The sequence below is a fragment of the Elgaria multicarinata genome, chromosome 8, assembly GCF_023053635.1.
Source record: "Elgaria multicarinata webbii isolate HBS135686 ecotype San Diego chromosome 8, rElgMul1.1.pri, whole genome shotgun sequence".
NCBI classification, from domain to species: domain Eukaryota; kingdom Metazoa; phylum Chordata; class Lepidosauria; order Squamata; family Anguidae; genus Elgaria; species Elgaria multicarinata.
The window spans coordinates 110,249,243-110,266,261 of NC_086178.1; the positions used below are offsets into that span (position 1 = coordinate 110,249,243).

General features: G+C 40.5%; 1 protein-coding gene across 8 annotated transcripts in view; it reads left to right on the forward strand.

Annotated features, from left to right (window-relative positions):
• Positions 1–17,019, forward strand: part of KCNMA1 (potassium calcium-activated channel subfamily M alpha 1) — a 720,064-nt gene that overhangs the window by 557,494 nt on the left and 145,551 nt on the right. For all 8 annotated transcript variants that reach the window (XM_063133180.1, XM_063133181.1, XM_063133174.1 and 5 more), the window contains exons 17-18: positions 5,523–5,609; positions 8,577–8,653. In XM_063133180.1, the coding sequence (XP_062989250.1) occupies positions 5,523–5,609; positions 8,577–8,653 (164 nt within the window). The remainder of the gene's footprint in view (positions 1–5,522; positions 5,610–8,576; positions 8,654–17,019) is intronic.

A 17,019-nucleotide genomic window follows, 5' to 3' on the forward strand; every position in this document is an offset into this window, starting at 1 on the left:
GTGTGTGGTTTAAAAAAAATGCACCGACTTGCTCCCAGAATAAAATGGCACTGCACGGCCTCACATTACGTTGTTCATATGACGTTGCAATTCCAGTTCATCACGGTGAGCAAAAAACCACAACAATTTGGATGCTGTACCATTTAATTGAAAAACACATTTGGGCACAGAAAAGGAACAGATAATGCAATCTGCTTGCAGTTGTCGTTGTTACTAAGGGTTCTTGGAGCAACTCTTGCGACTGTCTGCTTTGGTGATAATGCAGCTTCAGTATTCTGTAGCTTTATGGAGCTGCCTTGTTGTCTGCATTCTCTTCAGTGTCTATAATGGATATTTTTTTCTGTGTATGTAAAGATGTGGAATCTGTATTAACCTTAGTCAGAGAAGCCCAGAAGAAATAAGGGGTAGCTGGGAGACACACTCCTCCCAAAAGAGATGTGTGTGTGTGCATGCCTCCCATACGGTTTGACAATATGCTCTGCAAAGATCCGTAAGGGTAAAAATGAAATCACCGCTATAATTCATAACTGCTCTAATGACCAAAGTTCATTTTAAGGAGCCGTTTGCCACATTGCAAGAGGCATTATAATGGACCACCAGGCGCAGCCCATGGGCCAACAAATCTTTATAAAGAAAACCTGTGCTAATCAGGAATATCCCTTGTCTATTAAATTAAATACAGCTATTGCAAAATGATGGTGAAAAATATATTTTGTTGTGATCTTAGTTGCCTGGGGAATGGTACAGCACATCTACTATATCATAGAGGTTATTTGTAGAGGTTTTTTTTTATTGGTCTCTCATCCCATCAAAAGTTTGATATTTGCCCTATATATGAGCTCATAATATATGCACATAAATATTGTGTGTGTCTTGGTGTTCATTATATCTCCAGACATGCAACACATGCATTTGGTCTTAGCACAGTAATGCTAACTTTTAAAATGATACTTCGGTTCCTGCTTTTCCTCTAAAAACTCAGAATAGCTTATATGATGCTCCCACAGTCTCCTGTCCAGGCAGTGATCAGGTCCACATATCTTTAGCTTCCCTGCTATTACAGAGCAGATAGGTATCAGTGATTTTATCTTTTGGGAAAAGCTGAACCTACAGTTTCATAGTTGGATGGCTGATATAAATTTTGAACAGATATGCCCATATTTACAGTTTGCCTAAATGTGGATATATCTTTTGACATCACAGTAGTCTTGAAGAGTGCATCCTAACTATCTAGCCTATGGTACATTTAGGCTGAGATTGTATATTCTCTTATTTGGGAATAAGTTCCATTGAACTCAGAGACACCTGCTTCTAAGTTGACATGCATAGGATTGCACTGCAATTCTATACACATACTTGGCAATAAGTCTCACTGGACCAAATAGGAGTTATTCCTGAGTAAAAAGTCATAGGATTGCTTTTAGATCCATTTGTTCTTGCAGATATAGATGGCTTTCTGACACTTGATTTGCTCCCAATTTCAATTATCATATGTTGAGAGCCATATGGTATTGGCCCTTATGAAGAATTCAACACAGGTTCAGCTTTCTGGTCACCATGTATTAAGCTTGCCAGTAACCATGGATCCAAGCATATATTTCCGATCCCATTTCCAAGTAGATTTCAACATGGTGATTGAAAATCTCACCTCAGGTTGGGAGGGGAAAAAATGACGTGGAAATCTGCCCACAGTTTCATTAAATTTAACCCTGAATTCTCTCCTAATATTTCTTTTTTTTTTCCAAGTAGAAAAAAGTGGTTACCACTATTCCATTTAGAAACAAAAAGCAGGCAATAGAACTGAAACGTGGACTGCATTGTAAATTAAATTATAATTTAATTGAAAAGTAGCAGGGTACAGGAATAGATTATGGAACAGGCACCATAAAGCATAAATTGATCTGACAATTCCTTCACACAGTGCATTTTATAGCTGAACATATTTTATAGCTGCCTTCATCTCCCTGCTGTTACCCCTCACATGAACAGGCTGAACACCTACACAGGAGTACTGTGTGGCGTAGCCATAATCAATAGGTAAATTTATTTTATTTTTAAAATTTCTAAACCACCCTTCATCCAAAGGGTCCCAGGGCAGTGTAAACAGCATTAAAAACATATGATATAAAAGCCATACAATTGCAAACTACGTAGCAAATTAAACAACAGTAGTTTACTTACCATATGTTTTATGTTTAAAAGCATTTATATCCCACTTTTCTGTCTTTAAAAAGACTCCCAAGGCTGCCAAAAGCATTACAACACACCAAAAATATGTTAAGATGATAAAAGCAGCCAGAATACAAGCACTTCATTATCCTCATGCTGAATGCTCTATGGGAGAGCCACATTTTTACAATCTGGTGGAAAACCAGTGCCGATGGGGACAAACAGGCCCTTTTTTGGAAAGACATTCTGCAACGTTGGCAGTAAAAAACATTTTATTATGTCATTAGCTTTTATGGACTAAATTAGATGCTGAAAAAAGCCTTTCTCAGATAATGGAGGAATGCAGAAAAGAGGTTCTGAGGCTGACCTTTGTGTTGAACACAATTATTATTATTATTATTATTATTATTATTATTATTATTACATAATCTTTTGAATGCTTATTCAAATGTTATCTAAATTATGTCAATCTATGATATACCAGAGCATTGCCTAGTTGGGCATACAGGAGCATGCTCCCCCCCACCCCGATATTCCAGCTCCTTTCCCTGAATTTTCCACTTTCATATTTTAAAGAAGGGTCTAACCCCTTTATTTATAAGGCTATAAGGGAGAATGTGGAGTCAATATTCTTCCTAAGGGATGTACAAACTGTGCCTCCTTCCCTGAGAAAATGTGCTACTCATTGAAATTCTTTTTTGCTTCCTTGGAAATTCCTTAGCTGTTTCCCCTGAGCGGGAAGCTCCAAATTTCACCCTGAAGTTTCATTTTTAGCAAAGTGGCAGCTCTAGTTCTGAGTTTTGTTAACTTTACCCACTGAAAACTGATGCTGCCCCCCACCCACCCCCTGCCCACCACATTCCTAATTCCATGCTGGGGAGAGGCAGATGATTCTCACCACAAAGATTAAATAGCAACCCGCATTCATGTTTTCTGCAGGGATATGGAAAACCCACCTGGGAAATTTTGCTAGATTTATCCAAACTTCTTTGCTTCCTAGGGGGAAAAATGCCTAAGGAGGAACCTCCAAATCTGAAATTTGCTTCAGGTGAAATTCAGTGGCAGCCCTGATGCTTCTCAATTGTTCAGTAAGAAGTAACCCTCTTCGAACGTTCCAGGGTTCTGCCAATTAATGCAAAGTTACTGATATGAGTGACAAGTAACCGAAGCAAAACTTCATTATTCTCTATTACATGTATTGATCTTTGAAGGAGAAGGTTGGCCCGGGGGTGGGGGAGAGATTTCTGTGCTTCGCTTCCTTGCCAATTATAGTAGTCATTTTGCTCCTCTTAGGGTCTGGCAGTGCAGATACTACAATACTTCGGGTGCTGCAATACATCTGAAACCAGTCTCTGCTTCACCAGCACTGTTTCTAGCCACTTGACATGCTATGAAATCTCTTGCGTGTATTTCAAAAGAACAATTTAGCAGTAGATTTGAAAAAGGAAGATCAGGCTTTACTCTGAAAGGATATAATGCCAGGAAGCTGTACCATGTGTAATCTGCACCGTTTGTGCCATGTGTTCATTCGTACGTGCTTTAACTGTTTCATCCCTGAAAAAACATGTTTTCCGCTAAGTCCAGATCAATTCAGTTGCTGGCACTTTTCGTTCCCGACAAGTATTGCATGGAAGTTAACTCTCCTCTGACTTAACAAAGCTTGAAGCAACAGAATAACGTTTTTCTTAGAAAGTATATGGAAATTACTTTAAAATTCTGAGATTTTGCCACAGAAAGGAATAGGGTTCGACATCGTTTAGATGAACCAGTATTCTATTGGAAAATCAGAGATGATAGATTAGCATCTGTTAAGTTTCACAGAGTTCCCTAAAAGAGGAGGGCAAGTTATTGGGGGGAAACGGCTACTCTTAGCACACAAAAGTACCACCTCAGTAAATAGAAAGCATTACCTGAATTATTGGCTCCTGTTGGGGGGGTGAGGCCAGATCAGTATGGGTGTTCATGAGATGCCTATCCTCATCAGGAGATTAGCTTGCAACACCAGAGTAAGAGTGCAATCTTTTGTGTGCACAGACAGAAAAAAAAAGTCTTACAACTCTCAGTATCCCTCCAACCAGCTATGCTGGCTGGGGCGTGTTTGGAATTGTAGGAGTTTTTCTGTATAAACATGCCTAGGATTGCATCCTAAGTCACTCAGTCTTTATAATTACTAACATGCTAACACCCTCTTCTCTGGTACTCATCCTACATATGCTAGAATAATAAGCCATCAAGGTATTTCACACAAGAAATGCAGATAACTTTTTATCAAGTGGTAACTTTATCACGGCATGTGTGTATTCAATAGAGCTGGTTGTGTGTATCCTCCTGCTGTGTTCAGAAAACTTCATTCCTTCTTAATCAACTGTTGAAATGTAGATGAAATTCAAAATTAGCTGGATGAGACATACTGTATAACTGGTTTACCAAATACATTCCCATTCACCATGATAAGTTAACCACTTGGCAAACGGCTGTATATATTCACCCTACATTCCCCAAGCCTTGTGTAGTTGCAAAACTGGGTCTAACACTCTTGGTCTAGTACAGTTCAAGTTTGTGTTGATGATTGTCTGAAATCCCAAATAGCAAATGTTGATTGCTATACATCATATTCACAGAGGTCAGCTCATACAACATGATTAGTTAAAATTCCCCTTCTTCAAACATAGCTGATTTTATTTTCCCAGAAGGATGAGTTACTTATTTTTTATCTATTGGCATCGTGTTGAAAAGGGGCTGTGGGATGGAGGAATTATTAACTCATTTTTTGTTTATTTTAAGTAATAGTAACTGGTTGTCTTGTACCATTCCCCTTGAGTATATTTGTGTACTGTATTGTAAATAATGTGATATATGGAGATAGGGCGCCCATTAATAATGTCCTGTTTCAACAGAAATTGACATGAAGGGGTAAAATGCCTGAGAAGAAAGCCTTTTCCAAGCAACTCTTTTCCTTGAGAATTACTTCCCTTTACATCAATCATGGTGATTTTGCCAGCCTTTAATGCCAGGCAAAAATCAAAGCATTTGTGAGAGGCATGGTAGATTTAATTTTCTAATTTAAGTTGCGCAACCCCTAATATAAGAGTTGTACTATTAGTTAGTTGTACTGTTTTTGCCATGGTTTCTGCTTTAATTTTTAAATATAATCTTTATTTTGAAGCCATGGTCAGTTTTGATACAATCAGTAAAATTGGCTTCTTGCTTTCTTTTTTGCTTTTCCCAACTAATGGGCCCCCTATAACAGAACAAAGAGAAACAATTTGTCTGATTTCACAACTGAAAGGCAGCATGATCTCATAAGATTTTTTTGGTTTTTGTTTGTTGTTTTGTTTTATTTCACTGGACAGTATATTAATCAATCCTGGAAACCATGTGAAGATTCAAGAGGGTACTTTAGGATTCTTCATTGCAAGCGATGCCAAAGAAGTAAAAAGGTAATGCTTTGATACATTGCATTTTGTATTGTAGATATGCCTTATCTTCTGCTTCTATTTTTTTTTAAGATACGGTGCATCATGTTGCAAGCTAACGTGGTCTTAGATGATTAAAACAACTTTATTAACACATTTCCAAGGTACCATTTAGAATCTGGCCCCACAGAATCTGGCTGCACTTGCTTAAGTTAGGACACACCTTTTCATCGATCCTACCTACCTACTGCAGCCAGCCTTCCATTTCTCACTCTGTTCCAGAGGGTCTCTCAACCCAAAGAAACAGCTTGGGGGCAATGGGGGTGGGACAAGTGCACCGGGGGCGATCTCTGAAAATTGGGTGACCTGCCTTGCTCGAGCAGAAGTGCTTTCCGAAAAGCAAAGCCCCCATTTGATATAATCCTTTGTGTGTTGAGGAATGGGACAAAGCCTCAGGAGTGCACATAAAACAGAAGCGAGGCCTTGCTGGATCAATCGAAAGGCCCATCTTGTCCAGTGTTCTGTTTTCAGCAGAAGCACTAGCCAGCCTTTTGCTTTTATGAAGCCAACGAACAGAGGATGAAATGAGCAGCTTCCTTTCCCTGTGTGTGTCCCAAACATGTAGTGTTGTAGCAGTATAGCATCTGATCATGGAGATGAAATTTACCCGTCAATGCTAGTAACCCTTGATCAATTTACCCACATTAATTTGCTTACCCTGTTGAGAAAGCTACCAGTCTAGTGGCTGAATAATGTTGCAGTAAATTCCATACATTACTCCTGTGTTGTGTGACATAGTAGTACCTCCTTTTATAAAAGAGGGAGGAAAATCTCTACATACTTTCTCCATACCATTTATAATTCCATATACTTCTACCATGTGCCCCCTTAGCCAGCTCAGATGATAGTAATCTTCTAATTTAAAGGGTCCTGCATACTATGAGCGCCTTCTAGAGGTGGTGCTCTAGCCCCCTGATCACTTTAGCTGTTCCTTTCTATACTGTTGACAGACTTTATTATATCCTTTTAGAGATTGGGTGATCAGAAATGTACACAAATCCCAAATGTAACCACACCATCAGTTTATATAAAGACATTATGATACTGTTCGATTTAGTTTCCATCCATTTCTGAATTTCCAATATTAGATTTTTCATTGCCACTGTACACTGAATTGACATTTTTCGCGAGTTGTTCATCACAACTCCAAGATTTCTTTCCATGCTAGTCATAGCCAATTCGAAACCCATCAGTGTATAGATAAAAGTATTTTGGAGCAACTTTTTGCATCGCTTTGTATTTACTTACATTGAATTTTATTTCCACGTGTCTGGCATCATGCAAATGGGGCTACATGTGAGCCCAGGAATCATTTCCCAATGCATAATAATAATAATAATAATAATAATAATAATAATAATAAATAATATATTTCTTACCCACCTCTCCACTTTGATTGAGGTGGGGAACAACAGTAAATATAAAATACATAAAACTGAATTAAACATAATATACATTGTTAAAACATCCTAAAAACATCCCATATAACTCAGACCCAGCCTTTTGGGGAGGGAAGGAATGAATCAGGCCTTTAGTATCCACTGGATATTGTTTGCAAGCCAAAATGGTTCCTGCAAGATCCCCCAATTCTTCTTTCATACTCATTTAGAAATGTTCAGTATTGCATGATAGAGGAAATTCTAATTTACTCTAGTAAATAATACATACATTTGTATGCACAATCTCCATGGTTCACACAGGATGTTATTAGTATGGTATTGGGCAGTTGCAGTTCTGCAATATTCTCAGTCCGTATGCTAAATATCTGAATAGGACTTCAGATTTAGACGAGAGATTTTTTACTTGCTTGGCTATATGAGGGGCTGGCTTTTGGCACTCTAGGAGAAATTTTACATTGACAACACACCCTTGTTTTCTCTGTGAATCCTTTGGCCATGGACACACCATTTTGGTCCTTCATCCCTGGGGTTAGGGCCAAAACAGGCATTACTTTAAACCTATATCTAGCAACTACCTCTTTTTTCATTATTATTATTTTACAGTAGACTAGGGGGGATCCAGAACATAGCCCCCATGCACCTACACTAGGGACCTGAACTGCATCGGGGCTTTTTTTTCTTTTTTCTTTAAAGATGTAGGTATTTGGTACAGATTAAAAGTAATGTTTGTTTTGACTCTTAAATGATCCATGAGAATTGTACATTTACCACAATAAATTAACAATCCCCCAGCTTCACTAATCCCCATGGTCTCTGAAAAGCTGCTCTCAAGGGTCCCCTGACCTCCTAGAGACAGCTTTTTGGGAAAGGATCGTACCCATGCAAGCAGAAATACCTTTCACTCACACTGAGCACACAGAGGGATCTTTTTAAGCCAGTATTCAAGGGAATTGACTTCAGTATTTGTAAGGCCCCAGAGGTGTCTAGGCACGGTAATTGCAAGAATAATTGCTATTGTCCTGCATTTGTTTCATGACAGTATCTGAATTCCTCCAAAACATTAAGCTATGTGAAACTAAGTGGAACAAATAGCCTTATATATCTTCAGCTGTCTGTCTTAAAAAATAAAATAAAAATCAGGGGGCTTTGAGCCAGCAATTCCCCTGCCAAGAACAGTGTTTTCATCTCTTGTGTGTTTGGATAATACAGTCACTTTGGATGCTACTTTCCAAGATGAAAGCTGGTTGATCTGATCCACCATGTCATATTTATTAACGTTCCCCCAATTATTTTCAAGTTAAATTTATTAAAAGAAGCACGAACTTGAATCACCCAGCCTTGTGTTTGAAATTAATTGTCTCGTAGCAAACATTTCCTTCTTTAAATGTCTAAACCTTTCAAAAGATTAAAGGAAATTAGTGCTGGCATGTTTCATTAATTTGGCACTTGTAGCGAGGAGGAAATGTGGGACTAATTTCATTTGTATGGATTAAGAAATGTGTCAGTTTTTCCATTCTCCCTCCCTCTCTAGGGCATTTTTTTACTGCAAGGCCTGTCACGATGACATCACAGATCCCAAAAGGATAAAAAAATGTGGCTGCAAACGACGTAAGTCATATTCCCTCCCCTCCCTTCCCCTCCCTTCCCCCTTTCCTGCCCTCCTATTCTACAGGAACTGTTAAGCCTTAAGGAATCGCTCTAAATGTATTTCTACATTTTGCACAGTGGTGGAGATAGGCTAGCAAGTCTCTACATACCAACACAGTTAATAATGGTCTCTGGTAATTCCAATGCACGCATATTATTAAAATTAAAATCCACACCTTTTGCTTGTGGTTGCATCACCATTAGAACCTCTTTGGGCCCCAAGTTAACAAAGTTTAGATAATTAGCATGTTATGTATAAGTGTCAAAAATATGTATATGTGCTTAATAGGCTAAATCCATCATTGTGAGTGAAATTCCGCTCAGGCCAGGTGTCATGTCTAGCCCTGCGCCCCCTGGGTTGGAAGAAGGTGTTTCAGGTGATCAATCGGAATCAGACTCTGAAGTAGAGGAGTTGGGGCCAGAAACAGGCCAGCCTGTATCAATGGGGGAGAAAGCTCTCATGGCCTCTTCACCAGCTGGGGGTGAACTCTCTCCAGAGCTGATCTCGTCAAGGGCAAATAATACACAGTCAGTGGGAAGCCAACATTCTTCCAAAGGAGAGAGCACGGACAGGTTGGCTGATCCTAGAGTACGTCGTAGACTAAGACAGGTGGAGCGAAAAGAAGGCGAGAGAAAATCAGCCCGGCTCACATCCCGTCAGAAACTGCATCAGAACTAGTCTCCCTGAAGTTAATGCGTCTTGGAAAAGAGCTTTCCATTCTTCTTGAAAGGGCAATTGTCTGGCTTAGTTTGCATAGTTTTGCCTAGGGAGAAGTTCCCAAGAGATTAGACTCTCTTCAGGTGGGAAGAGATGTGTATTGCTTGAATAAAGCTTTGTGGATTACTCAGCAGGCATCATTATTGTCTCCCAAGAAGGCAGGAAGTTTTGAGAAACACGACACCAAGAGTGTTTCCCTTCCCCCTTTACCCCCCACCATCACCACATCCCCCACAGATCTGATCTGGAGGGTCCCGAAATCCTCTGGAACAGATTTATGGCACATGTCAGAGGAAAGGGGAATTTGATCTGCTACAGTGTCCAATGGTAGAGGGGCACCATTGGATACAACCAAATGTTTTCTCCTCCTCCCCTTCTCTTTGCCAAATCTTAAATACATTCTGGAAATCCACTTCTTTGCCTTTGATGGCTGTGCCGCAGACAAAATGTGGCTCCATCTTATAATTTTAAAGCAGCTTCCAGTCTTTAATCATGATGAAACAAAGTTCTGAGATACTGAGGTGACACCCAGGCTTAGTCCTGTTCCTTTTCTTCTACAGATACATACTTTACAGCCACATTTTGTACATTGTTTTACTATAGCAGAAATTCCTTCAAACAGATGTGCAAATGATATGAAAATCGCAAGTGTATCCCGTTTAAGTGGGCTTTAGGGTCTTCTCTCAAATTCAGCATTTTACCATATCCTATAAAGGAGTCCATATTAAGACAAGTTTATATAATAAACAGACTCAAGTGCTAAAGCTTTTCCTGGAATATGTAAACTTTGGTTACATTTCAGAGTTGAGGCTGCATGTTTGAATGCTCCTCAACAATAACAAAATTATCATAAATATAGAAAACTAACATTTCAGCTTACCCTTCTCCTTTTCATACTATTTTTCCTAGCACAGATAGAGGGGATTTGGTGGGGGTAGGTGATAAGAGGGAGAATGCAAACATGCTGCCTCTCCCACAGTCGCAAGCTCACTTAGGGGCTGCCTATATGTCTTCAAAGACATATAGTGTCTGCAAATCAGCGCTGCTTCAGTTATATGATGCAGCCGCCGATTCGCAACCACCACTGGGTTTTGCCCTGAAGCTGTGCTTTAAAAAAAGTCAGGGACTTTCCCTGACCTTTTTCTTCAAAGCAAGATCACCGTGGCCCTTCCGCCATATGGCCTCATTCCATAGTCAATCCAGGGGGTGTTATGGGCAAATGGCGACCACTGGGGGGCGTGGGGGGGACTCTAGTACCCAGATGGCTGGAAAAACCCATGCTCCCTGTTGGCATGGGTTTTCCTGCCCCTGCCCTGCAGCAGTAATACTGCGGGGTTTCAGAAGGAAGCAATGGCAAAGCGACACTGTGAAGACAGGCCCTTGTTATAATCCTTCACCACTTGATTTTGCTGCTAGTATAATGTCACAGGTGAGGTATTTGTGTTACTGTCCATTCAGAAATATTATAAGATGTGTGTGTGTGTGTGTGTGTGTGTGTGTGTGTGTACACACACACACACACACACACACAGTGCAGAAGAATAAAAGTAAGTGTTTGGGATGCCCGAGAGAGGAAATTAAAGAACTAGAAATTAATCCTCTGAAAAGCCTTCCAGCAAAAGGTAAATCTAAAACCACTGAAGAGCCTTTGGAGGACTAAACCGACAGCCCTCTGTATATTTGAAATAGTCTAGCAATTGCAAGCATCAGTAACTCCAGTGAATGAAAAAGTGTCAGACAGGTGCTCAAATAAAATGAAGGATGGCAAAAAAAAAAAAAAAGAGGAAGATGTAGGAGGCATTGTGCTAAGCATGGAATCAGCCAGTTTGGGAGGGCCAAATGGTGGAAGCGGATTGATAGCAAGAATAAATCTTTTTTCTTTGACTATTTTCTCTTGTCTCCCTTTTTTGTGAGAGCCCATGTGCATACACAGGCCAGAACAATTCTTCATGCATCCAGGTTGCTTATTTATAATGGAAATGTACGTCTGGAATCCAAAGGTGGTGGAAGGTGAGCTGCAGGGGGAAAGCAGTGCATTCGTTCTCCCATTTTCGGTGTCTGCCCTGTAAAATTCCCCCCACCAGAAACCACTTTGCAGCAGAAAAGTGGCAGCCAGGCTTCTTTGTAAAGGCAACTTGGCCATGTACTGTGTGTAATTCCAGCCATAAGCCTGGTATGCAGTTGGCACCCCAAAGCATATGTGATGAGTGATTCCCCATTAGTGAGCAACCTGTGCCTAATTATGCATGCTTAAATCCCATTGATTCCAATGGATGCAACTCAGAGCCCAGATGTAACTGGGTTGTTACCTGTAATTTGATTAAGGTACTGCCAGTGAAGCATAACGTTTTAGACTTTTGAGAGTCACTTGCGATTTTTGTGTCTGTCCAACAGTGATGCCTGATTATCACTCAGATAGTAGCTCTAGCATGAAGTTAATCAAGACCCCATCAAGGTGGACCATATGCAAGACACCAAAATAATTACATTATTTCAGCATTATTCCTTTTTTTTTTGCTACCCTTAAATCAAATGAAAAAGCAACGCAAGTACGTACAGAACATGCATGTATAAACTATACGAAGCTGTCTAACGCTCTTTTCAAACTTTTCAAACATTGTCTTCCGGGAACCCTTTCCACGTTGACGGCTCTTTCTGAGGATATCCTATAAAGCAACCTTCCACAGCCAGGTGGCCTCCAGATGTTTGGGGATACAGCTCCTATCAGCCCCAGCCAGCATGGCCAGTGGTCAGGAATGGTGGGAGATGTAGTCCAAAACATCTGGAAGGTGCCAGATTTGGGAAGGCTGCTGTAGAGGATGTGGGGGAGAATTCCAGGGGCTCTCTCATTTCATGCGTAATGGGGCCCCAAGTATAAGTGCAGCTCTGCTTAACAGAGAGTGTTCCCTACCTGGAATACACTGAAACTTTCCCTGTGGCTGTGAATCGCAAAGGAAGGTCAGTAGTGGTGAACAAAGTGTCTACCATTACTGATTCCCTGATTGAGAGCCCATAGCTACACTCCCAGAAATCCCAGTGTTTCCTGAAAACCATTGATCCGTCTCAGTCTTGCTGATAACAGCTTTTCAATCTGGCCATCCAAAACCTAGGCAGCAGTGTTTTCAGACTTGCTTAGCCCAAATCACCCTAAATCAGTGATGCTAGGATTGAACCTGGGTTCCACCTATTCCACCTTTGAGCTGTCTTCTGTCATTTGCAGGGGCACTGAGAATGCAAGCAGCATCTGCTGAAAGCTAAATACAGTAAATGCTGCATGTAAGTAGAGTCAGAAAGGAAGGGATCTGATGCATTTCAGTGGGGTTTAAGAAGTCTAAGACCCTGTTCAGACAACACGCTAAGCCATGGTGGTAAAGCATTTTGAGGTAAACAGTATGGCTTAGAGTGTTGTGTGAACCATTCCTAACCATGGTGGTTACATAACCACGGTTTAAACACGCTCACTAACCATTTGCTGCAAAAGGCTTAGAGACCTAACCATGGTTTAGCGTGTTGTCTGAACAAGCCCTAATAGTGCACAGGATCGCGGGCTATGTGCAAAGGGGGAAGCATGTCATCCTGGGACAGGAAGAACTGTGCCTACCTCTCCACCCCACTTCTTTGTGTACAGCAGAATTCAACTAATCTGCTGTAAAATGCCAAAATAGGTAAATTAATATGAACAACGAATTCTGTAAAGATGCCAGATTTGGACTTCAGCTACATTCCCTGTTCAGCTTCGTTTATGTCGGCAGTGAGAATGAGCCTTTTCTCGTGCCCCGCCCCACTTTTCCTTGTGCTAATGAGCACCGTATTAAAAATGAGAAATGCTGAATGGAGATTCTATATAAGATGAAACGAAGGCACGAGAATAAACCTGTGTGTATAGGTGAATGAAACGTGAAAGAATATCTCCTTTACATGGAAATCTTAATTATTGTGGCCTTAATTACAGGCAGTTTCCTAGGATAGTTGAAAGCTGTGTTGTTTAATAATGCATCTGAGGTTTCACGTCCCTTCAGATGCTGTCTGAACATTAGCTTCAGTATTGTCAGGGTCTAAAAGTGAGCCTGACCTACATAGCTATTTGTCCAAACCTGTTAGGCCTAGTATTAATAATTCAGCATAGAGCTCTACAGCTCCACAAAGCCAGAGATAATGAAAGTAGCTGTGCTTTCCTTTCTCAGATCTCCCCACCCCTTCCATCCCTCCTCTACACGTTCCTTGAATAATCTGTGGATTTTCTTGTCATGTTGACCAAAAAGAAATTCTGGTGTGAAAATCCTATGCTCAAGATGATTGTGGTGTATTATGCTTTAAATTGTGCGTTCTTGTTCTAATTTCATTGCAGCTTTTACAGCAACGAATCAGTATTAATATATGTGTACCTATTGCAGCCATACCTTTATTAGGGCTGCAACAGTTATTCTAATTGAGTAATCTTTTGAACAATTGAAACAGGTGTCCGAGGATTAATAATGTATCCATTTGCAATACAAGCCGTTATGAAAAATGTGGGTACTGTTTATAAGACATACTCCCGCTTCTCACAAATACAAGAAGGATGCCTCATCTGCATCTTCTAAACCAGCCTTTCCCAACATAGTGGCCTCCAGGTGTGTTGGACTGCAAGTCCCATTGAGAATGATGGGAATTGCAGTCCAAGACATCTGGAGGGCTCCAGGTTGGCTCCGGGTTTGGGAAGGCCGATTTAGACACCAAGAAAGTGTGTTTGTTTTCTTGCAAAACCATTGCTTTATTCATATGCAGATATATGCTGGTTGACTATATTAATTCATAGATTTATCAACAAGCCATGTACAGTTTTTATTGACTAAGATTTATGCAATTGGATAACAGCCCTAAATTTTATATTTGCCACAGCCTCCCTGAGATGAAAGTGCAACATTGGATGGAGTGCTGACTCTTTCCTTTTCTCCACCCACCCCTTGTATTAACCAATTTTCCCTCCAGCCATGATTCCTCCTTCCAAAAGGGGGTTGTTGAACCCACGAGGTACAGATCATGTGTACACTGATATGTTTGAAGGAAATTGCATTAACCTGTGATAATTGACAATGTTTTGATTTATTTTTCCTCTTGCTGCCTTGGAACACGGCCCCCACTATATATTAACTGCACACTGATAGTGATCTATTGTGAGTAAAAACGGGTTCTCTGTAGCCCAGAGTGCAATCCAACCTGTCTTTCTTCCAGTACAGAGTATTCATTTGTTCAGTATTCGGATTCTTTTTATGTTGCATGTAGCAGTGGCGTCTCATACCCACACCTTTCTCATTTTGTTTGCCCACATGGGTGAGGGCGACGTTGAAGAAAATACAGCAGTCTTTCACCTTGTTTTCACGTGGCCGCTCCTCTCTTTTCCTTGCTCTCTGCCCTCCCGTTGTATTTTTTCCTACTTGAAAATCAAAGATTTCATTCATCTATAAAATCTCAAACTTTTAAAGTTTCTTACATTCTGTTAGACTGAAGGAAATTACCATCCCCATTTGCTACCCAGTTGCTTTAAGCAGAATTACTTGCTGGATATGTGCTTGAAATGTCATACTTGGGAACTGCATCTCTGCAGGGCTAGGGGATTTCTAACAGAAAATTCTCCAACGTACAGTTCCCAGAATTCTGGTTTTATTGTCTGTGGGGTGGGGAGCCATGCCTGATATAAAACCAGTATATATTTTTATTGCCAGTATGCCCTTAGTTTCGTCTGTTCTTCAGCTCTAGTTCTCAACCAAAGATTCACAGAGCATTCAGCACAAAATACCCAGACTGTGAACAACTTATGCCATCACCATCTGATGTTCAAACCCAATAAATAAAAACTCAAGTTTAAGCCCCACTGATATACTGATACTATAGCGATACTTGTACCATAGACCACTTGGAAAGTCTGAACTAGAAATAGGTGGTTCTAAGGAGTGAATTACTTTCCTTTGTCTATGGATACTTCCTTTGCCGCAAAAGTGATGCTGTACGGCCCAAGTATATTTCAGTGGCATCTTTGCGTACTTTCCCCCTTCCTTATCACATAGACAGAACTCTTCTTTATACATTTCCCAAGCCATGCTGGGAGAATGTTGAAATGATCCATTCTCATGGGCAAAGGCTGATCGCATGACTCTTTCCCATGGAACCATTACTCTACTCACAGCAGTGTACCGATTCCATGGCCGGGAGGCTCACACTGGCCATGTGACTGGGTCATTTCAAAGTTCCTCTGGCTGCAAGGGACCTACTCATGGACGAATAACTCTCACACAATTGTGACAGTTTGTCAAGTACACTGCAGTATGAACTTTATGTGCATAATTATCTCCTTTCAAATGTTACAAAAGTGACTCCAGATTAGTCTAGCATCAACAGTGTTTATAATGTTTATAATGAGTAGCCCTGAGTGATGAGGAGATTCAATACAATTTTCGCTGAATGAACTTAGTCTTCTCTCTCCTGTCCATTTTCTATCTTCCATTTTTTTTAAAAATTTGGATTTTCAAGATATCTTTTTAGGTGAACACCTAAAAATATGATGTAAGAATCATCCTTCAGCATTGCTGTTTTTACACCTCTTGAATGTAAAGTTCAGTGTATCTTCTATTACAAAAGGTTTAGTTTAAAACATTCTTAGATTGGAAAGACAATAACTTAGGTCCAAACTAAAAATTACTTGAAAACCATTTCTGTGTGTATGTTTTGGGTTTTTTTAATTATCAGCCACAGCAGAGGAGGTCAATCTGAATTGAGACTGTGGAGGAGAGTTAACCCCTCTCTCTGATACTGCAGTCCTGATGAAAATCACCACCATTATGGGCTGTTGTTTGTCCCAAGAAGGGAATAGCTATCAGCACAAATAGCAACTTCAATCCTGTGGCAAATAGGAACTTGGGTGTGTGCTTCTGTTCAGGTCTGTAGAGCAAGGGCAAAAGATTAAACCCCATCTCCACCTACACCATCACCCGAATCCAGATCAGGGCCTCCCCGGGGGCCTGCAGTTAAAACACACGCATGTGCACACACATTTGCAAATGCAAAGATGCACTTAATGTAACATTAATTTGGGCCTTAGAGTCTAAAGAATTGGCATTGGATGCTCCCAGGCTAGATAAGAATGCTAACTTGAGGGGAAAGTTAAATAGCACCACAACTTTAAGAAATAACAAAGCCATCGGCCACTTTCCTGCAAAGTTGTGGGACTGAACTATAAATCCGATGGGTATAAACTCAGTTCTAGAAGTTCATGTCAGTACTGGGTGTGTGAGAGAAAAATAAGTGGCACATCTTAGTTCCAGAGTTGCGTGATGGATGACCCACCCAAGCAGTGGGTTTGTTCTACTGACCCTCCTGAAATACATGGACCCTCCAACCCATGTGTGGCCCATTGCAGGAGGCTCTATGAGGCTTCTGGAGTTTAAAATGCTACTTTAAAGTAGGGCAAAGGAGCTGCCATTTAGAAAGGTGAAACTGTGTGGGCACAAGCACCGTTGATGGGGCTCCATGCATGGTGGGCCTGTCTTCTCAACTGAGGTACATATACGGCACTTCTCAAAAGGACATAATCATGTATAGTCAATTTGCATATTCCTGTACTACAGTAGTA